This window comes from Aricia agestis, chromosome 4 (genome assembly GCF_905147365.1).
Source record: "Aricia agestis chromosome 4, ilAriAges1.1, whole genome shotgun sequence".
In the NCBI taxonomy this organism is placed as follows: Eukaryota; Metazoa; Arthropoda; class Insecta; order Lepidoptera; family Lycaenidae; genus Aricia; species Aricia agestis.
The window spans coordinates 16,434,628-16,458,537 of NC_056409.1; the positions used below are offsets into that span (position 1 = coordinate 16,434,628).

At 34.5% G+C, this 23,910-nt stretch overlaps 1 protein-coding gene, 1 long non-coding RNA gene and 1 other non-coding gene across 3 annotated transcripts; 2 read left to right on the plus strand and 1 right to left on the minus strand.

Moving 5' to 3' along the window:
* The first annotated feature begins 494 nt into the window (after nucleotides 1–494).
* Nucleotides 495–22,905, plus strand: LOC121726487. Its single transcript, XM_042113876.1, has 12 exons — nucleotides 495–600; nucleotides 907–1,021; nucleotides 1,100–1,860; nucleotides 5,253–5,474; nucleotides 6,369–6,535; nucleotides 6,985–7,100; nucleotides 9,214–9,460; nucleotides 9,732–9,915; nucleotides 12,116–12,223; nucleotides 16,473–16,562; nucleotides 17,037–17,176; nucleotides 22,378–22,905. Exons 2-12 carry the CDS (start codon nucleotides 990–992, stop codon nucleotides 22,423–22,425), a joined length of 2,115 nt encoding a protein of 704 aa, XP_041969810.1. The 5' UTR covers nucleotides 495–600; nucleotides 907–989; the 3' UTR covers nucleotides 22,426–22,905.
* Trnal-caa lies at nucleotides 10,375–10,488 on the minus strand. Its single transcript has 2 exons — nucleotides 10,451–10,488; nucleotides 10,375–10,419 (listed from the first exon to the last, which is right to left on the minus strand). It is a non-coding gene; the product is annotated as a tRNA-Leu (tRNA).
* LOC121726490 lies at nucleotides 13,103–14,506 on the plus strand. The gene is made up of 3 exons (XR_006035542.1): nucleotides 13,103–13,533; nucleotides 13,772–14,012; nucleotides 14,369–14,506. It is a non-coding gene; the product is annotated as an uncharacterized LOC121726490 (long non-coding RNA).
* Nucleotides 22,906–23,910: the final 1,005 nt, after the last annotated feature.

The following is a 23,910-nucleotide window of genomic DNA, read 5'->3' on the forward strand; positions in this document are numbered from 1 at the left end:
TTTTTACCTACCATTCAGTTTTTACCAAAAAAATCAATATAAACTGAGAAACCATTGCATTTTATATTCGCATATCTTAAGTTAGATAATTTATGAATACAAATTTAATATCTATTTCTATTTTATGCGAAGTATTTAACAGCTATTTCTGTAAAAAAAAAATCCTTAGGTGTCCAATGGTCAAATTTGAAAATCAGCGTTGCGGATCCGTTCGCAACATTGCTGAATGGGAACCAATTTGGTATTACATAGGATAGTATTAGTAGTTAAGAATTATTTTTGTAAGATGCTAAATACCAAATAAATTTATTTTTCTTTCTTTCTTTCTTTCTTTCAATGACTGTTAGTTTACTGTACATTAAAAATTAAAAAAATATATATTTATAGTCTGTGGAAATTTTTTATCTGTGCCAAATGTCAGAGTCTGCCATTTGCTTATTTCTGTCAATCATTTGATGTTATTAAAACTTTTGTGCAGTAATTACGATTTTAATTAAATTTCTTATTAAATTATTGTGTTTATTAAAACATTTTGCTATTAATTTCAGTTACGAAGGATTATATGTCATAAAATGCAACCGACATCTTCGAAAATTTCATGTAATTTTTTTGATTATTTAAAAATTTGTTGCTTGTTTTTGTTTGTAGATATCTATTTATAAAATGATTGTATTCTATAAACATATATAAACTTACACTTTGCTTTCCCTAAATTAAAGATCCAGTGAACATTAAACGCAAAAATACTGTTATTTTAATACTTTGTTTGACATCTGTCAATGTGTTTTTCTGCGTTTTATATATAGTTTTATCTTAAAATCTTATTATTTGCAGTAATTTCCTGTTGTACAAATGTATTTCGAATGATATCCATAGCTTTCACTCAGAATTTACGTTTTGTTTCAGTATGAATCAATGGGACCAACTAAAAATTAGTTAATTTCATTGTAATAATTGTTTGTATCTGTAAGTTGTAAAATGAACACATTATGTCTTATTTGAGCTCTTCCGAAAATGTGGGGTAAGTGTACCGTGTTGTAAAATAATCAAATGCACAGTTCAGTTACAAGAATAGTACATAATATAATATGTTTTACAGTTTTAGCGGTATTCCCCAAAGTATATCCGAGACTAGTTGCGCCACACAGTATAAAATGGCAGTGGATAGTGTTCCTGGAGCATGTAAAAGTGACATGAATATATTCATTCATGATAGCTCAGGAGATGAACAAACTTATTTGCCCCACTTTAGTGACAATTTCTTTCACACTAAATTTAAAATTGACTCAAATGATTTATATACCTTCAATGACTCTGACGTAGTGGCCGGTGAAATTACTGTGGGCCATACAGAAGAGAACTTTGTCTTCCCAGATAATGTCGATGTGAAGACAAAATATTTAGAGAGTCCAAATAAGGAAATTGATTTGCTGCAATGTATCTCTAATGGTGATGTCAAAGATGATAAAATTAATTTGAAGAATGGGCACTATTCACCATTGCAATTAAATCAGTCTTCAATTAACGAAACAAAGAAATCTAATGTCAAGATCCAAAAAATTAAGGTGCAAAATCATGTAAATGCAGATTTATTAAGATCAATTAAAGGTCCCGATGTCTCTCGCAGTGGACTGCACAGCCCAAAGAGTCAAACCATACTGCCACCTTCTAGCGAAGCGGGCGTAAACAATGGCTTAATAAATAATGACAAAAATGTTTCTTCAAAACTGAATCAGGAAACTTTCTTGGATGTATTTAAGCGAGAACAAGGTTTATGCGAATTGGCTTCCCCAAGTGTTGAAATAAAAACTGAACCACAAACCATAACACCTGTAAAGGCTGGAGCAAAAAAGCAAGCAGGTATTTTCATTAAACCCAATTAGCTTTTACTTATTAATATTACACCCACAGATGGTGACACAAAATTCTTGGTCATTTGTACCAGTATGGCGGTTTTTCAGGAGTCTTAATTATGTAAAGGCAAAAAGGACAATGACGGTTATAGCACTTGCACTGGCGACCCAAACGCGTGGGCGTTAATCGAACGCGTCGGATAAATAACGAGTGTCGAACGATTTGTTCCACAAAAATGCTTGTATTTTCAGATAGTCGAAAAAAAAAAATTGGCGGTAGCGTAATGCCATAGGTACTTGTCAGGTGTGGCTTACCGCCCGCCATACCGACGCGAATGCATTAATTTAAATAAAACAATTGAACTATTTGTACCAGGCAAATTTTTGCATAGCTAATCATCATCGAGTAGCCATTCACGAAAATCACCTTGCCATACTTTTCCGACAGTTCCCAATGGCCGCCTTACCACTGCAAAGGAGTGATGTTTTTTTTTTCGCCAAACGGTTTGTACCACCCTGAAACTTGTTTTAACAGTTCCCTGTATGATCATAAATAGAAGTCTGATAATGCCATACCCACAGAAATGGATATAGTTAGAACTGCCATGTGTATGTGCTTCGCGTGCCATCGCGTTCCCAAACATTGTACAATGTCAAAATTTCGAAAGTCTGTTCTTTAGTCTGCGCTCCACCGTTATCGGAATCGGACGTCAATCGGAATTCTAAAAATGTCTAATTGTGCCGTATTGGGCTGTGGAAATTCGACTAGAAACGTTGGTCTAAATAGTGGATATGTTTCTTTTCATTGGTAAGTAATTTTATTATTAAATCATGTGTCCTTTATTTTAAAATCAATTATTTAATGTTAATCGTGGGTGGTTATAGTTTTTACCATGAAATCTACGTAACTGCGTGTGTACCGCATGATTCATAATACATTGCCGCTTTAGTTAGAAAATTATAGAGCCCATTCTGTTTGTCCGCTATTGAGCGTGCAATGGAAATAAAACAATCGATACTTTCACTCATCGCTTAGTTTCAAGGTACAGTCAATATGCTCATTTTTCTGTCAAATGAAGCAAATAGTGTTGTACATATTCTCGATTCTAATCAATAGATTTTCGAAACAGACATGAAACAGAGGAATGATAATGTTCGCTTTGGGATATTTTGTGACTCGGTAATTATATTTTATGTAATATGTATTTATGTTCCTGTTTAGTGATTTAGTTTAGAATAATATGATATATTACTAGCTGTCCTGGCAAGCACGTATCTTTAGATTTATCGTTCCTCTCTATATTAAAAATCGATTAAAAAATCGATATACCTATTAAAGTGGCAAAAGAGACGGGGCGCGGCGATGCCTTCGAATCGATTCCGCGCGTACGGGTATTCCCATCACTAAATCGCTCTTGTGACGTCACAGTAGGTATGAAAAAAGTGACACGCTCGTGTTCATACAAATTGGAGCGACATGGCGGTTCAAACTATATCCATTTCTGTGGTCATACCTGTGGGAGGTGGCGAATGTGAACAATATTTTTTCAAAATCCTAAGATTTTATTCGTAAGTCAAAGTTTTTCAAATATGGCGCCACTTTTTTCCTCTACTACTAGTATAGCATATATTATAATGGTCACATTTATCTTATTATTTCCAAATATTCTAATGCCATACTGGTACAAATCGTCAAATTTTTATCACTTTTTTGCTCATGTCCGACAGTCATCCGCCCCGTGGTTACGTGGTGTTTTTTTTTTAAAGAACTCCATGTAGAATAGACCACAAGTTTATTAAAAAAATTAAAACACTGGAATTTACTGCAAAAAATGCGGTTTAAAATTGTCGATTTAAATTTTGGCGCCAATACGTATCTATAGTCTGTATGACGTCACTACTGTTTGACAATTATTGACAATGGCCCCACCTGATCAAAACGCTCAAAACAAAAACGATCAAAACGCTCAAAATGGAGGCATTTTGATCGTTTTTAAGTGTGACGTCACTGAACGCTGATTGGTGTTTTGAAATCCGTTCCGTTTCAAGTTACTTTTCATTCGTAATTTTTTGTAAAAAAAACAATATTTTATAAAATATTATCCTTGCAGTGGCCCTTCTTTTATATTTTTTTAACGTTTTAATAGCAAAATTTTCATAAATAATATTATATTTGCGGGAACATGCAAATATATTGCATCCAAATGACGAGAATACAATGATGCTCATGGCATCATTGTATGGTAAAAAATGATTTTACGTATTTTATAGTCGTTTTTTCAAAACGTGTCAAATGAATAAGTATTTGAAGTATGGCAGCACTTTTCCTCCTACTAGAAGTATGGGAAAAATAATAACGGTCACATTTTGTCAAATACTTTCCAAAAAAATTCAAATGCCATACTGGTACAAATCGTTTGGCGAAAAAATAAAAATCATTCCTTTGCAGTGGTATGGCGGCCATTGGGAACCGTCGGAAAAGTATGGCAAGGTGATTTTTGTGAATGGCTACTCGACGATGATTAGCTATGCAAAAATTAGCCTCGTACAAATGGTTCAATTGTTTTATTTAAATTAATGCATTCGCGTCGGTATGGCGGGCAGTACAAGTACCTACGGCATTACGCTACCGCCTACTTCTTTTTTTCGTCTATCTGAAAATACAAGCATTTTTGTGGCACAAATCGTTCGACACTCGTTATTTATCGGACGCGTTCGATTAACGCCCACGCATAAGGGCCGCCAGTGCGAGCGCTATGACCATCATTTACCTTTTTTTTTTTCTTTTTTTTATGAACTAAGGGGGCAAACGAGCAAACGGGTCACCTGATAGAAAGCAACTTCCGTCGCCCATGGGCACACGCAACATCAGAAGAGCTGCAGGTGCGTTTCTGGCCTTTTAAGAGCGAATAGGATTACAGGGTAGGGGAGGTAAGGAAGGGAATAGGGGAGGGTAGGGAAGGGAAAAGGGTAGGGCCTCCGCCCTCCGGTAAACTCACTCGGCGAAACACAGCACAAGCGCTGTTTCACGCCGGTTTTTTATGAGTGGTATTTCTCCGGTTGAGCCGGCCCATTCGTGCCGAAGCATGGCTCTACCACTCTTCTTTTTTGCCTTTACGTAATTAGACTCCCGAAGAACCGCCATACTGGTACAAATGACCAACCCCCTTACTAATAAACGCTGTATAAGCTTTGAAAGTTATACAGTGTTTTGTCTTCTTCAATCCAATTAAAAATGTCACTTGTGTGACAGGAAAAGAACACTGTATAACTATTCAAAGCTTATACAATGTTTATGAGTAAGGGGGCATGAATTTTGTGACACCATCTCCTGGTCTATAAGAAAATAATGTAATTTATATTTTGTAACGTGCTGAATTTTTATTTTAAAATTTATAGTGAAATCATCACAACCAAAATCCAAACGTGGTAGAGGGCCGACTGTGCACGAGTCCTTGCAGCGGATACCATCACAGCGTAGAGCGCTGGCCGTACCCAATCACATATGGCATGCTCCTGGTGAAGATTTATTCAATTGTGGGCCCCTTGATGATAAAAAACCCAATGCATTTAGACAGTTGGAAAGTAGCAGCAGTGATGATGATAATATGCCAGAGTTTGGTAAGATTTTTTAAGTATAAAATGGATTAGTATGTTGATATTTTTGACTTTGTGCTAATGGTTTTATCCACATAAGTTGTCACTAGGCTAATATTATTTTAATTTACTCTGTAAATAAAAAAGAGTAATAAAAAAAAATCACAGTTTTAGGCTACTTGACCTATATTCAATTTCATTGGACAAATACATATTTCTAGTAGAACTTGGCCTAGGAAACCGTATTTCACCCTTATCATCAAATAAAAGCTTATGATTGAAAAATAAAGTCGATTTAAAAATATTATTTTATAAAAATATGATTTGTACTGACGAAAACGCTTTTGCGGTACTTCCGATTTGGATGTGACGTCATCACACTCGTAATTTAATATCTTTTATTTATCGCGCTCGTTATAATATGTAAGTTAATTTGTACATAAATAATAAGAATAAGCTTAGAAAGATTTGTAAAATATATTTTCTTGAATAATTCTAATAAAACATCAGTTTTATATAATATATCTCCATTTATTGTAGACGGGAAATGGAATGGCCAAAACTTTTCTCCAAAAGTTTTCAACATTACAAATGATTTCTAATTTCTTGTTTAATTCTTTTATAATTTTTGGGTACTTCTAGACTCGTACATTTAGCACATAAAAAAATGTTCAAGAGAGTTTAAAATACAAAACGTATGACATCACACTATGGCGGACAGTGTTTTCGGCGCCATTTATAAGGCATATTTTTCAATCAACATTTTTATGGGTTTCTACTGTGTAAAATATTAATTTTTTTTTGTGAAAATGAATGATTAAGAAGCAATTAGCATGAAGATAAAAAGTAGGTCAAGTAGCCTATTGAATGTACCAATTTCCGGAAATGAATTATTCTGATTCTAAATATTATTTGCAGAATCAGGCTTTGGTGCGATGTGTGTTGAGGAGAGTGCGGCGGAGTCCCGCGGGGCGAGGCTGGAGCTACGCAGGGCTGCGATGAGGAGGCACGTGGCGAGAATAGCGACCTCACTCAACTTAACAAAGGGCCACAAAGTGCAGCACACCCTTGCCACTTTAATCAAGGTTAACTTTTTCTCACATCATTTTTTTAGGGTTCCACAACCAATATTTCGAAAATGGAACTCGGCTGGTTCCTAATAAGGTAATACAAAAAACATTATTCTTGAAATTAATAAAGTTAATTAAATACTAAGCATTATGATAGTTTTAGAAAGATTTAATCTTAATGTCTTATATTTACGCAACTTTAGCTCTTGGCTATATATCTTGGCTATCAAAGATTTTATCTTGCAGTGGCCTTATATCATTAAAATTAACTAATAATAAATTTATTAAAGTCACCTTTGTAATTAAATATAAATACATAATTTCAGTATTTTGTTACGTAATAATAGTTTAAAATGTCACTTAATTTAAGTTATGTTAGAAATTATTTGGGATTGTGACAGGATCTAAATTCTGGGAACCCTTAATTAACATTCCTTATTAAAATAATTATAATACAATTTCAGAAACAAATTAACACCCATAATGCGTCTGGCCGGCTCTCGACAACAACTACTAACCATTTGCTGGCCATGAGAGGAATGACGTCATTACTGAGCGTAAAGGAGAGGAGAAAGCTAAGGTATATTTAATTAATAGAAATAAATAATCGACCAAGTGCGAGTCGGACTCGCGCACGAAGGGTTCTGTACCGTTATAGAGTAACAGGCAAAAATTGTGTTTTTTTTGTATGGGATTCCCTTCCCTTCAATTGTTATTTTATTTTAACAATAGTATAATTAAACTATCTGTCCCGGCAAATATTGCTTTGCCATATAAAGTATTTCAGCCACATTATTTTATTGAAGTGACTAAATAAGTATGTCACCATTTCAACGTCCATCGCTATCCCGTCGCACAAACAATTGTCGCCGTCAGTCTCGAGTTGTAATAATTTACTATTATTTATTTAACAAATGCACTTATCAATATAAAAAGTACCCAGTAGCCGATTCTCAGACCCACTGAATATGCATATAAAATTTGGTTAAAATCAGTAAAGCCGTTTCGTAGGAGTACGGTGACTAACATTGTGACACGAGAATTTTATATATCTTATATCTTTAAACGAGCAATTCTTGTATATAAATATATAATTGGAATCTCGGAATCGGCTCCAAAGATTTACATGAAATTTAGTATATAGGGGTTTTCTGGGGCGATAAATCGATCTAGCTAGGAACCATTATTAGAAAATGACATTTTATTCATGTTTTATAGAATACCGAGCAAAGCTCGGTCAAATAGCTAGTTAAATATTAAAGTACACATATCATAAAGGACTTTTAAGGGTTGGTATAGAGCAAAAAAGGCCGAAAAAATCATGTTTGTTGTATGGAAGCCCCCTTGAATATTTATTTTATTTCGTTTTTAGTATTTGTTATAGCGGCAACAGAAATACACAATTTGTAAAAATTTCAAAAGTCTAGCTATAGCGGTTCTTGAGATACAGCCTGGAGACAGACAGACGGACAGACATCAAAGTCTCAGTAATAGGGTCCCGTTTTTACCCTTTGAGTACGGAACCCTAAAACATCTTTAGCATGGCCACAGTAGAAATGCGAAAGTATAGAAACACTGGACATGAACTGAAGGTTCCGTTCCGATCTTTACCGCGGCTAACCGAGACCGACAAAAAATCAAATAAAATGGCACTTTATGACATAGACTAGTCAAAACAATTAAAATAATATGCAGGATAAGAGTAATAATAAGCAGGATTTTATTTTAATTTTTGTCGGTCGCGGTTAGCCGCCGTAAAGATCGGAACGCACAGTACAAAAAAATCGAATTTTAATAAAAAAAAATATAAATACGATTTTTGATAACATTGATAAAGGATTACTCACACTATCGTTTCATGCTTAAAACTTTTTCTAATTCGATCTAATCGCGAAATTAAAAATAAAAAACTAAAATTACTAAATAAATTAATATCTCCCTACTTGATCACAGTAGGTTAACCAAATTCGGAGAAAAAGTAAAGTATTAAGTGCTTGTTCAATTGGTGTAAACAAAATTAATGTTAATTACTTGATTAGTTTTTTTTTATTAATTTTTATGCAAATTTTTTACCCGGAAAAACGCTAACATTGACACTCTTTAAAAAATAACTACAAACAATATCGATCTCGGAGTTTTACTCTAATGTTTATATAGCTATCAACTATAGTATTTTGAAAGAAAACCGTTGTGAAACAAAATCGAGGTTTTTATCACACTGTGGAACGTTACCTTTATTTTTTTTTTAATTTATTGGGAGCTGGAAACAAGTCCTTTGCTCCAGAAAAAATACAATAATAAACGTCAAAATAAAGAATGTTCTTCTTCTTTCTTCTTACTGAGCACTAATACCTTTACTTTATCTCCACAGTGTTTCTTTTCTTTTGCATTTCTACTGTGGCTCTGCTAAAGGGGCTGGTGCAGCTATGCGTGTTGTACATTTTGCCAATTGTTGCAAATTAAACCTGAATTTTACCACTTTGTAATAGTTTACAAAGTGGTAAAATTCAGGTTATCGCGATGGAATTGCGCAAGAAACTCATAGAGAAAACTAGGTAGCATTATAATGCGTTCTGTGCGCCATATTATATTATATTTAAAAAAATACTCCTTAACAAAAAAAGACTACGTAGTCTGAGTCAGTCAGAAAACAGTGTTACTTTCGAGCGAAACAACTTTATTTAAAATTTCAGGGAGAGCGGTTGGTCGGGCGGCGAGAGCGGTCGGTCGAAGGAGACGGCTGACATATGCGCGGAGGAGCGCTGCCTAAAGCCACCCGTGCCTTGCGGGCGACACTGCCTGTCGCACGTCACGCACGCACCAGAACAGCGACTGTACGCAGCGTGCGCCGCGGTGTTCGCCGGCGGAGACCGCTGTAAGCAGCCGCTGCTGCCGCTGCAAGATCAGACGCCGTTGTGTGCTGAACATGCCTGGAAACGAGTAGGTTTTGATCTCAATACAAATACAATGACAGATTGGAAGTTAGGTTAGTACGGGCGACACTATCTTTCGCACATCACGCACGCGCCAATGTGTGTAATAAATAATAATTGTCGCGTTTCACAAAACCTTGTCGCTACCTGCACGTTGAACTTAATACGAGTTAACTTAACTAACTCTTAGATGCGAGTGGAAATAATATAAATAATTTATAAGAGCGACATATTTTTCTAATGAAACTTAATCATCACAATCACAAAAACCTTTTCAGGACAACTACGAGATGCTAGCCCGCGAGAGCAAGCCGGCGAAGTGTGTGCGTAAGCGCACGTGGACGGGGGAGTCGCGGCCGCGCCCACGCCGCCCCAAGCGCCGCCGCCGCCTCGTGCCGCGCCGCGCGTCGCCGCCCCGTGCACGCCTGCCTCCACCGCCGACGCACGAACACTCGCTAGCTGGTAAAATACTTGCTGATACTGCTAGTGACGCTCAACACACTTATTTTTTGATGATAATGTGAACTAAAACTGTGTGAAAAGAACTTCGACTGAAAAGGAAACTAAGCAGCTTGATCATCTTCTTTCCATTAAAATTATTTATGATGATTGCCGAGCACTATTAGCGTGATAGGTTTGTGTTTATTGTGCATACAAAACTATTCCTCACGTACTTTTGAGTTTTGATAATCTCCATTTGAAATCGGATTATCGTAATGAACAGAAGCAACAGAAAACAAAACCTTGTGTAGGTGATCCATTGTGTAACTTTGTTTACATGAGGAAATATAATATCATTATGTTAATGTTTAAAAATTACTGAAACATTTATTTTAATCAATAAGCGGAGCTGTCTTGATGATGATAAAGGTTAGTAGAGTAGAGCTTAAAAAACAATCATTGCAAAATAGAAAAAAAATATGTCAGAAGTGGGATTCGAACCCACGCCCTCAGAGAGGACCAGAACAACTCGCACCTACTGAGTAGGCAAGGGAACCTTGAGTCTGGCGCCTTAGACCGCTCGGCCATCCTGACTGATGATGCGCCTGCGCTAAAACACATTACCATTACATGGCTCGTTTGCTCTAAGATATAAATAATTTATATTTGTTATTAAATGAGATATTATCTTTGTAAACTACTTTGTAAAATTATACCGATAAGTAAATATTGACATAAGTTTCTGTGGGTTAAATATAAATTGTAAAATTTACGTATCTTATGAGTGGTATCCGTTATATGATTTGCTGAAACTTGAATCCTACTAATAATATAAAGGCGAAAGTTTGTTTGGATGTATGGATGTATGGATGTATGGATGTATGGATGTGTGGATGTGTGGATGTATGGATGTTTGTTACTCTTTCACGCAAAAACTACTGAACGGATTTGAATGAAACCTTACAATAACATAGCTTATACATCAGAATAACACATAGGCTACAATTTTAACCGACTTTCAAAGTGGGGGAGGTGTTATGTTCGTTTTCTTATGTTCAACGATTACTCCGCCGTTTGTTACCCATTTTCAAAATTTTTCTTTTGGTATATAGGGTATCATCCTAATTTGGTATTATATTCACAAAAGTGGTGATCTGATGAAGGATCCATAAGTAATCGAGGGAACTCCTCAAAATTTATAGAGAAACATGTGGTGACTTCGGTTTCGTGAGAAGTATTCTAAGCATACGCTACCAACAAGTAAGATTTTGCACCGAGGTATACCTGGTATACCGTGGTTCGGAAGGCGCTGAGAGAACTCCTGATTCTTTATAGATACAAGTTTGGGAGTTTCAGCGTTGTTTTAGGAACGGAAAGCATATGCTACTGTGAAAATTACATTCATCATCATCATCATCATCATCACTACCATATTATACCATGCATCGTCCCATGGTTATGACTTATGAGCCTATAATGACCCTGTTATTGGTACTTTTCAAAGTCTTTTAGATCGAGACTCGAGAGAGTCAAGCGATAATTGAAAAAAATTATACCTACCTAATATTATAAACTTGAAAAGTAAGTATGTTTGCTTGAACACGTTAATCTCAGGAACTACGTGTCCGATTTAAAAACTTATTTCAGTGTTAGATAGCTCATTTATCGAGTAAGACTAAAGGCTATATATTATCACGCTAAGCTAAGACTAATACGACCGAAGAAACGCAGGAAAATGTGGAAAAAACGGGGGAAATATTAGAAATTACAAACTACTGGAGCAATTTTTATGGCAATATTTGGCACAGATATAGAGTAGACCAAGTGAAGCGAGTAGGGACATAAGCTATTTTTTATCGGAAAATGTACGGTTTCTGTAAAATTCCTAATTCCTAAAGCCGCGCGGGACATCTAGTTTCAGAATATATTTGTACAAAATTCATTCTGCATTAAAATATTACATTTTGATTTTGTTAGAGGCGAATCATCAAGTGTCCACACGAAGTTGTGTTAATTAGATAATGTGGTCGGTTGATGCGTTGAACATAACTGATGTTTCAGTGCAAATCAATTGATAAAAACCAGATAGTCTATCCGTCTTACTAATAAAAACATTATTATACAATAATTATATAAATGTTTGTTGTGTTGTATAATTTTTTAAAATAATAATGTGTTCATATTTCTAAATTAAAGCTTATAAATAAATGTTGTGTTTCAGAGATAAACGTGTGTTCGAACTCTTCAACATACGACAGTTCGGAAGACACGGCGGTCGGAGCGCTTAGCGAGAGCGAATACATGTCAGCAAATAATTCACACGAATTAGGTAAATTTTTTTGTATGTTTTTTATAATTTTTCACTTTGGTTGGTAGGTTTGCTAAATCACTTGAAACTCTGTTGCAAAGTATTATATTAAATTAAAAAGTATTATGTATTTAAATATAATGTTCACTTCTCTTTTACTAATACACTTGCTTTTGTTCAATATTTTTAACCAATAAAGAGCTGCACTGTATTACCGACATTATACTAACACAATGTTTGTCCTACTCTAATATGTTATAAAAATCGCTTGTCAGACAAGGATAAAACATTGAATCACTTTTACACTTGTATACTCAGTGTAGGGTACACTTCTTTGTCTTGTAAATTAGTGATTAAATGCAAATTTAATATTTCCAATATTTTCGAAATTCTATAGGCGGACGTCACATATTTATTCGGTTACCCGGTATCGAAATAACTCATTTCCTATCAAAATATAAGAAAGTCCATATCGAGGGGTGAAAGGCTAATGGCTTTAAGCGACACTGTGTGCGATATTGAGTTATATATATATTCGGAATCAGCAAATTTTTCTGCGTCTTTTGAGCCAGGTTTCATGACGATCAGAGCAATTTTTTGGCGGTTAAGGCAAATAGATTTGGCCCAGTTTTTACATTAGGCTACTACCTCAAGCGACACAAAAATATATCTTTTTTATAACATGGATGACTTAAGCCACGTTATGATACCTAGGTAGTTACTTGAGTCTTTTATCCTTTTCCACTTTTAAACTTAAATGTTTGGTTAAAGCTTTATTCCCGTTTCTATAACTTAAATACTTGGTTGGTTACATCATTTAGCTTGCATCATAATAAACAAACTCATGTCACTTAAATCGATTGGCGTGCCACAAAAAAAACGTTCAGCATGTCGCTTGATGCAATTAACTCTCCATTAAAATATTAGGTAAATGTCGCTTGAATCAAATAGCCTGCAGCAAAATCTAAACAAGTTTGTAGCTTGAGTCATTTAGCTTTGCTTTATTCTATGTCGTACAGTGACATGAAGTAAATAGTATTTTTTGGAAATTTGAGACCGAAGGTCGTTTGAGATAAATGTGACCTTTAATTTAAATAAAAAGCGGTTGCTTAAATCAGTTTTCCTTTCCTATAATGAGCAAGAGATGTATGTTAAAGCAAGCATATTTTCCTATGACACCGTAAGTCGATGTCGTTTAAGACCTACCTAAATTTCTTAGTGTTACCTTAACACTTCTAGCGAATAGTAGGCATGCGCTCACGCGCGGCGCTTCAGTTAGTGCCGAAACGGTCGTGTGCGATTTTCTGGAGCTGCGCACAGGAAAACTGTTGGTAAGTAAGATTTTGAATTCCATGTTTTCCCATGTAGTTTATTAAATATTGTTATTTAAACACAAAACAAAATGCAATGCACCTGATAAACTATATTTTTAAGAAATTCTAATTGAATCATGTGTAATTTGTTAAAAAATATTGGTAGGTACCTAAATGTTTTCATGAACATCCTGATTTGAGCGATTTGTTTAGTTTAAAATGATTATTTATTACGACCCTATTGTTTTCTTTTAAGTAATAAGATGGACTCACAAAGAAGCTCGTTTTTTAAAAAAGAAATCGCAAATGCGATAGCAAAATCGAAAAAAAGAAAGGAGGAGAGTTCACATGCTTCTGATGTAACAATCTTAGGAAGTCAGTCCTACAACAAACAAGATAAAGACGTAGCCATAATACATTCAAGACAATATCTTAATAAAACTGTATGCAGAAAGCTCTTTACTCCTGAAGCAAATTATGCAACACCGATTCCTAAGGTTGGTATTTAAAATTCTATGATTTAAATTTATTACTTATAGCTGGCACTTTTCAAATCCATACTATAATATACTAATATTTTAAATGCGAAAGTGTGTCTGTCTGTCTGTACATCTGTGTGTCTGTCTGTCTGTTACCTCTTCACGCCCAAACCGCTGAACCGATTTGGCTGAAATTTGGTATGAAGATACTTTTGAGTCCCGGGAAAGGACATAGGATACTTTTTAACCTGGAAAAATGTACGGTTACCGCGCGATAAACTAATTTTGGCGCAACGGAGTTGCGCGCGTCATCTAGTAAGATATATTTTAAACTTGAGAATGAAGCAGAAGTATTTATTTTATTTTAATTATAGGAACTCGGAAAAATTAAAGAAAATGAAGAAATTGGGAATAAAAGCTTGAACGCAGAACTTGATGATACTAGTAAGCTGATTTGCTCTGAAGTAGTGATTGAAACACGATGTTGAGGTATGAACAAGATGTTGAGGTATGTTTTACAAATTACATGTCTTTTATAAAGCCTTTGTTAATCTTTCAGGCCCCGCGCGAGCACCGGTGATCGCGACAACAATAGAATACAATAGCAATTCCTGGAACTTGTGACTGAGGTATTAAATAAAGAGTTAACGAACTAAGAACTAAGTAAAGCTTGTACCATGGTCATTAGTTAAATTGACTGTAATTATAAATATTTTTTTTATTACTTTCTAGGTTGAAAACGTTTCACTGCCGCAAGGAAATGAGAGTGGTCGTGAATTAATTATTGAAAATAATTGTATAGCCGAAGAACAAAAGGTAGTGATAGATTATTCTCAAATAAATAATGGAATCCATAAATTATAATTAGATAATTATTTTATTTTGTAGTTTATATTAATATTTTATTTTATAGAATAATTTTGTAGATTTGCTATATAAAAACATCTTTTTTTTCAGGACAATAATCTAGAATCGGAAATTAGTGAGTTTAATCTTCAGTCAACATTAACAGATATTATACCAGAAAAAGAAATGGATATTATGCGGAAATCTTTAGAGGAAGAAGACATGTGTCAAGAAAATAATGAGATATTAATTTCACCTGAGGCTAAGAAAAAGCAGAAGAGAAATGCACGCAAGGCCATGAACAAAAGTTACGTGGATTTTCTTTCTGAAGAAGAAGATTTTGTTTGGGACTCTTCATCCTGGAAGGAAACGGCTGATGATAGTGATTCATCTTCTACTAAAAATGACGCCCCAACAAAAAAGAAGAAAAAAGTAATCTCCGAAGATGGCAAAGTAGGTGAGGTAGGTTTGAAAAAGAAGCGAATTAATAAAAAGAAACAAAGGAAGGAGCTCAAAGGTACAGGTCAAAGTTACATTAAAAAAAATGGAGATGTGGTCAATAAAAAGGAATTAAAGCCTAACCCTTGTTATGGAAAAAAATGTGGACACAATTGTGGAGAAATTGGCGAAGAAAAAAGAAGAAATATTTTCAATTTCTTTTGGGGATTATCACCTTAAGGTAAAAAAGATTGGATAGTGGCTATGTCATCATCACAAGAAGTGAAACGAAAGAAATCCAAATCTTCTACGTACAGATCAAGAACTAATAATTACTTCATTAATGACTTATTATTTTAGCATAAGTAACTGAAAAAATCTTTTCAGTTACTTATGCTAAAATAATAAGTCATTAGTCAATAATAAGTTATTAGTCAATCTCTGTAGTTTTTAATAAACACTCCTTTTTCAATACTTACTTTTATTTATTTTATTCTCGTCTAACATCATGGAAAACTCTCGTTAAATATTCTGCAATTTTGATGTGGTGAAGTTTTTGTTAAGGTTTCAACGACCAATCTCAAATAAAATTAATTTTTTTGAGGATTTAGGTCAATCACATTAAAAAGTTGACCGTGGCTTAAGTCACTTATCCTGCACCTAAAATAGGATTGAATTTATCTTTCAGCCTATTAGACGTAATCTGTTGCAGCCGTAGATATGTAGTTCAATCTATTGGCTTTACTCGAAAATTACTATAGCTACCTTCTTGAATCCTTTAGCTACCCACTTATTATAATAACAGTTGTACCTTAAATCATTTAGCTTTACCCTAAAATCTAGGCGAAGCGTAACTTAAGTCCTTTATCCTTACTCTAAAAAAATAAACAAATAAGCATTTTTAACTCAATTGACATTTATTTCTGTAACCCTTTATTCTATTGACTTAAAACTAAAACATGTGATAAAGGATTTAATTACGAAAAGAACTGTATACTTGGAATCTAAATTAAACAAAAAACTGAATTTCTACGAATTTTTTTCTGATTTTAAAAACTTTAAAACGCTCTCCTGTAAAGTTACAAAAATGTCGCTTAAATCCATTAGCCTTTCACCCCTCGATATAATATTCTCTATTCAGTAAACAAACATCTGTTTTACTATCGGTCTTAAAAAAAAAATTTTTTTCTACAGAAGTTGGTCAGGTGCCGCCAGATGACATTTTGGATCCGTCTGTTCTTGGTCAAATGCCGGACGAAGCCTTCACTGAGTTTTTCAACACAGGTTTGTTTGTTTTAATTTTTATTTATGTTGATACACGCCTTGAGCACCTACTCAGTTCGCCCTATGGTAGGGCCGGCCCTGTCAGTATAATACTAAAAATAATACTCCCCACACCGGTTTCGATGACGGTGGCCAGTTTCATTGAAACCGGGCCTGTTACGCAGGAGTAGTTTTATAGTGCCCGAGTGTGTGCGCAGTACACAAGAGGCACTCTCTCTTCCTTTCACTCTCATAACCTAGTGGACGGAAGACCGACACGACTGGCAAGAGATCAGGCGCAGGACCGACTTCTTACATGCCTATCCGATGCATGGATCATCTTACTTGTCAGACAATCAGCCTGTATTGTCCTAACCAAACTTGGAAATAACATGTTTCCAACGCGGGATTCGAACCCACGACCTTCGGAATCGAGGGCCGCGCTCTAACCACTAGACCACGGAGGCGTTAATAATACTAATACTCTTATTACAGCGGAGGGCGGGTCGTCGTTCGCGGAAAGCTCGGAGCTGGCGGCGGCGCTGGAGGCGGTGCTCGACGAGCGCGTGCTGGACGAGCGCGCGCTCGACATTGCCGACGTCTTCGTCGCGCAACACGCGCAGCAGAAGAACAAGGTATGTACTATCAGTGTTGGTTTGTAGGCAGATGGCGGACCTACGTACAGCTTGCCAAAAAAGTGTCTGATTCGGTGACAGCTAAAACTAAGAGTTTTTATTTATGACAACACTACATTACTTGTCCAATCTAGTATATATTGTGTCAAAAGCGTAGCGTAGGGTTGCCTATATTAAAAGAAACGCGCCCTCATTTAAACACACTCTTTTTTGCCAAGCTGTAATTCGGTCTTGTTATGTCAAAACCAGCCAACAGATGATGACTCACCTTAATGCTCGATTTACACGGGTGACTCTTTAGTCACCCGTGTGGTACATCATGCGGCGGTGTACATCATGCGGCTTTCCGCATGATGTACACCGCACGGCGAATATCGACCGTCTATATGGCAATTCGACTACACCGCATGCGGCTAAAGTCGCAAGCCCCAAAGTCGTGCGGCCATGGCGGCATGCGGCTGGTGACTAAAATCGACCGTGCAAACGCTGAGTCGCAAGCGATCGCTTGCTGCGAATACTACTGTCGACTGGTTGCTTGCCGGGTGACTAAAATCGACCCGTTAGTCACTTAGTCAATCCGACCAATTGAGGTAGGTCCGTCAAATGCCAATGAATCAATTTCTTCGATGGTACTATCAGGGATGTTGATTCATAGGCAGTTGGCGGACCCACGTTATATGGTGGAGTTATATCAATTCAATGTTAATCGTGATCTGTCGGTTAGGTTTCTCACAACCCGATCAAATTACATAGTTCTGCAATCAGCCTGTGAATCAACTTCTCTGATCGTATTATGAAATAATTATTCCCCCTAGGTGATGACGTATCTTGCGACCGGTAAGCAACAAGCTTTTGAGAACATAATAGTATTTTATTAAAAAGATAAAACCAACTTCAAATTGCACGTAATTAAGAATTAAAATTCCCTATCTCAAAACTACAAAACCGATTTTGATGAAATTGTCAGTATTCCCTAAGTTGAACAATACCTAGTACAACAAAAAAAGAATCACTCAAATCGGACTTGTAGTTCCGGAGATATGCGTGCACAAACATAAAAACCTATATACATATCCCAGGTAGCACAAATGCTATGTAAGATTTGGCTTATATCGTTTTTGGTCATATTGCAGTGATGTAGCGGTGATTTACATTAGAAAGAGCCAAATAGCGCCATATTACATAGCCAACTATATTTTTTCATTAAAAGCTGTGTAAAATTACGTCTATATAGCGTTTTTACACAGCTGTCATATGGAAGATCCAATACAGTAATTTCTAGCCAAGTAAGTTCCATCTATACAGCTTTTCGCCAATAAGAAGTTATTAATATAGCCTAGTAGCTATTAATATTTGCTGACCGCCATATAATTCACCTTTCATGGCTGTTTTTCTTATGAATGCTGAGTAATTTGTTTCAAAGCAAATTACTCAGCATTCATAAGAAAAACAGTCATGAAAGGTGAATTATATAGCATTCATAAGAAAAACAGTCATGAAAGGTGAATTATATAACTTCTTTTCATATGAAAAGAAGTTATTAATATAGCCTAGAAGCTATTAATAATTGCTGACCGCCATATAATTCACCTTTCATGACTGTTTTTCTTATGAATGCTGAGTAATTTGCTTTGAAGCAAATTACTCAGCATTCATAAGAAAAACAGTCATGAAAGGTGAATTATATGCTAGTGTAGAGACCTTTAATTGGTTTTGATGGAGTGCAATCTGTCAAAGTTTTTGCTAATTTTATGAATTATCGATTTTAACGTTTAATTTCGGTTACGCCTAATAATAAATTGTTTTTAACAGTGGTTTTTGTTAACCGAATAGGTATTGAGACTTTCAGGAAACTTAATTTCAGCTTTTAGTGACAAATAAAAAATAAAATATTTAAAAAATATGTTTAAATTATTAATACTATTTATGAAACCATCGAAAATTAGAAGCGCATTAAAAATTTACTTATAATTCATAGATCATTAACAGTAAAACTTAATTTGCATATAAAATTAGGCTCATATTATGGCGAGTAACAATTTTCATAAAATATATGTGATACGTCAATGTTTTAACAATCATTTAATTTTGTAGTCGCCATATTATATTTATAGTCGTGTGATATTTCCATAGACTTAATATATACTGTCGTATAATAGACCACCTGACAACCCGAAAATGCGTGACCATTTTCGATCTGTCAATGTGTGCGTGTGCTAGTGATGTATATTTTACTATCGATAGTATACTATTTTGCTATCGACAGTATAGACCGTTCGAGTTATTTTACCTGAGTTTCTATAAGAAATAAATAATATGCAACTTTGACTGATTTGTATTTCAAATTAGGTATCATAAATTTTAATTGGCAAAAAAAGGTGACGATTGAAAAGTAGATACACATTTTCTTTTGAAATGATTTTTCAATCGTCGGATATGTTATGACATGAGGTTCTTATAGGGGTAAATAATATACACATAACACATTATAAAGTTACTTATTTATTACTCAGGTAGAATGTATCTGGTAAATCAGCCCTTAAATTGAAAGTAAACAACACACGTAGTATATTATATTTTATTCTTAAATTAAATACATATCATAAAATATCATATTATTTTTTATTATAATTATTTTCAATCTTCATTATTTTGCAATCGGTACCAGCTTAACTAATCGCCAGTTCTCTGACAGAATAGGTATAACTGCAACTTATATACTTAGGACTGGTACCGACTTCAAAATACTTTTTAGTTCATTTAAGTATAATCTTAAATAAACTAAAAAGCAATAATTGCTTATTTTTAATAATTGCTTCAGTAACAAGTGCAACAGTATGTCAAACTTACTGGTACAAATAAAGTTGGGATAGCTCGTTTAACCAAAATAGTATTTATATTACTTTTTCTTTAAAAAATTTCAGTGAAATGTTTGCTACATATTGTTGAATTTTTCTTGGGATTCCAACCAATACGCCCAATTAATTTCAGCCATTTTCCTCTTATTCGGGGATTCGAGAGAATCTGTAAAACAAAATATGATTATGATATATAAATATAAAGATTCCTCTAGTTTTAGAGTCACTCTATATTATAGTAGTTAAATTATATTAGCTATTATATTAGCTATATTATACTATACTATATTATATTAGTTAAAATAAGATAATATGTCCTTTTTAGTCCGGCCGCAAATTATCCGAATTTCTGATCACAACCGCCCCGCTCATACAAATTCTTTTAGTATGATGGGTCTACAACAACATTTTGTTGTATGAACAGAGTGCGTTCCGCCGGGCGTCCGAATTTTTCTGATCAGAAATTTCGGATAATGTGCGGCCGGGCTTAAGGTGATAAATATAAAGGTAAATGATTTTTATTTTAGTTTCATGTTATTGTAAAATATCGATAAGCATATCGATAAATTTGATTCAAGCACTAGCGTATATGTAAAAAATTTTGATGAAAAATCTTTCTTCAAAATTTGTGTAATATAAGAACAATAGTACCTTTAGTTACGCAAAATATGAAAGTAAAAGGGAGGATTCACAATATTTTATTTGAAATAGAGAACTAAAGCCAGAATATAGCAAAAATAAACACATCCTAGCAATTAGGACATGAAGATTAACTGAATTATTATGAATTATTATGAAAGTAAAAGGGAGGATTCACAATATTTTATTTGAAATAGAGAACTAAAGACAGAATATAGCAAAAATAAACACATCGTAGCAATTAGGACATGAAGATTAACTACCTGTGAAATGTATATTTTTCAGGATTATTCTTATGATTTACACTGCTAACACTTACAGCACAAGTCACTACTTTTAAATATAATAATATTTATTAAAAATAACAAACGAATATTGGAAATACCGAAAGGGACTTTTGACGACATGTCACATAAAAGTGGTTACAATTTTCATTAGACTGCCTCTCTCTTTTCATCTTGTTATGATTCCATAAAGGATTTTCTTCTCGCACTCTTTGTTGGTCTTTAGCATTATAGGTTTATATATATTTCAGATTTTTATTATCTATGTTTTTTGGTAACGTGAAAGCGACCTAAATGACAAAAACTTCTTAGCAAAGCTACTTACATCGTTTCTATATAGCAATAATTTGCTACATAAAGTGTGCCCAATTTGGTCATATAGAGCTTGAGTAGAAGCTTATATATCAATTTTTCATAGCAAATGGCGATGTAAAAAACGTGCCCACAGACGCTACTCAGCAATTTTGTGCTACCTGGGTAGATAAACACACTTGGCACATTTGTTCAGAAGCTGCTATAGATTAACGTATACAAAAAACTGGACTGTTTTGGAAGTATTACATACATACGCGTCGAATTGATAACCTCCTTTTTTTGAAGTCGGTTAATAATATATTACAAAAATATTTGTGACTCCCGCTTGTTGCTTTATCGTCGATACGTCATCGCTCTGACGATTTTAGTTTTTTGATGTATTTTTGATGTATATTTCGATCAATGATATTCTATGTTACTAAAGAAACTCATTGATTTCGATTGTATGAAATTGTCATTATACTTCATAGTACATATACGAAAACTAGGACAATTACATACCGTTAAGACTATTATAACTAGACAATATTATAAGTATTCGTGAAAATGATGACCTATATTCACGCAAGTGCAATTAATTTTATTTGAGAGATTAACCTTGACATCAAGTCACTCTTGTGTACTTCGCAAAAAGTGGAATTAATTTAAATACTCTAAGACAGGGGTTCCCAAACTTATTTTGTCCACTGCCCATTTTGAGAACAAATTATGATTTAGCGCCCCTCATTGTTTCAATTTAAAATGCATCCATATAAAATAAATCACCCCCAAAGCCTCTATACAACACACCACCATTTTTTTCTGGGTCCCATGTCTTCAGACCTCAGCGCCCACAAGGGGGCGTTATCACCCACTTTGAGAAAGACTGCTCTAAGAGATCAAATCAATGTGCGATTTTTTGTCGAATTTATTTATGTTCTTGTGATGAAGAATAAAAACATTGTACCACTAGATGGCGTCCTTATTTCAGTCATCTTGTGGTTAATTTTGTTTTATTAAAAAAGCGATAAATAAAATTAATTTGGATGAATTTTATGCTGCCATGCGCCGCAAAAATATTTGGGGGACATTATGTTTACGTTTCTTTTGTGTTCTTTCTTTTCAGATACAGGTCCTGGCTCCCGTAGAGATGTCGTCCAGCGCGCCGTCATAACAGAGTAACAATCGTGTATCAATTTGAAAACAAACCTTATTTACTACTACTCTTAGGAACAAATTTGATTGTAGTCTCAAAATTGTTAGTTTCAGGCTTTTAGTTAGTGTGTGTATGTTTGGAAATTTAATCAAATTGATCGAGATGTAAGCGTTGAAAGTTGTTATGGTAGGAAATGAGTGGGGACCGATGAGTTAGATAAATTGTCTTTGCAACTTTATGTAGATATTTTAGTTGGCGTGTACACGTGATTTGTGGCGTGCATGAACGTACGGTTTGCGTGCACGCGCAACAATCACTACTATCCTGTAGACAATTACTTGAGAAAATGGAAATGGAACTGTTCTAAAGAACACAAAATTTGTAATCCACCATAATTTCCATAGTTTTCATATTCAATTCGAAACGGTTTGTTATAGGATGACGCAAAAGTCCATAAAAGGAGTTTTCTATTTCTTTATTTTATATTAGAAAACCTTAACCAACAACAATTTTACTTAAATAGCTAAAGAATAGAAAAAAACTAAAAAACAAAAAGGCATTGACAGGTTTTCTCCATTAGCAAGGTAGTGACTCACAAGCAAACGTGATTTTTTAACACTTACAAACAAAAATCTGTGTAATTTAAAAGTTAAATAATGATATAAACCAAAATTTTCAAGGAAGTTAAGGTTGAATTACAAATAAAAAGATGCTTAAGAAAGTATAAGATTTACAAATCAAAAGAAAAGGTTAATCAAAGAAGTCAAGGTTGTGTTTGTCTCTCGCATTCTTGGTCAGCAGTGTATGAGGATCAAAAGAGATTTTTTTACAAACATTGTTAAATTCATTGCTAGCTTGCACTAAGCAGGTGTTACGCCTATAATTAAAACTTATTAATCGGGACTTAGCGCGACTAAATCCTAGTAGTAATGCTACTACGAGTACATACTTTTTCTCGACGTTTCGGCCGTGTTGCAACGGCCGTGGCCGTAGTCCCCTCGGGCCTCGTGACCAGGGCCGAAACGTCGAGAAAAAGTATGTACTCGTAGTAGTATTAGGTACTACTAGAATAAGTCGCGTTAAGTCTCGATTAATAAGTTTTAATTATATAATGCAACGCGAAAGTTTTAAATTTTATGTAACCCCTATAATTATTAATTATTAGAGTTGCAGCATGGGACAGCCAGTGGTGGATTAAATCTGCGTGGTTTAGTTGGTAAGTATATAAAAGGTTAACTAGACGGTCCGGGCAATCAATTTCATTGTTAATCAATTTTAATATTAATATAAAATCAGAAATGTACCGGCGATTACACAGAGTTTGAATATGGAATTTCTTACAAAGGGTAAGGTTATTAGAATTATAATATTATATTTTTATGGATATCTAGTAAATTGGCGTTAAAATTATTTAATATTGATTTTATTTTATAGCGAAATTTGGTCAGTATTCAATCTATATATTGTATATTGTATATGTGTGTACTTATTTAAAAATAAAAA

Coding starts and splice junctions, on each gene's coding strand:
- LOC121726487 (XM_042113876.1), top strand. CDS start 990: ATGTCTTATTTGAGCTCTTCCGAAAATGTGGG. Junction 12,224..16,472: donor AAATAATTCACACGAATTAG/GTAAATTTTTTT, acceptor TTTTTTCTACAG/AAGTTGGTCAGGTGCCGCCA. Junction 16,563..17,036: donor CACTGAGTTTTTCAACACAG/GTTTGTTTGTTT, acceptor CTCTTATTACAG/CGGAGGGCGGGTCGTCGTTC.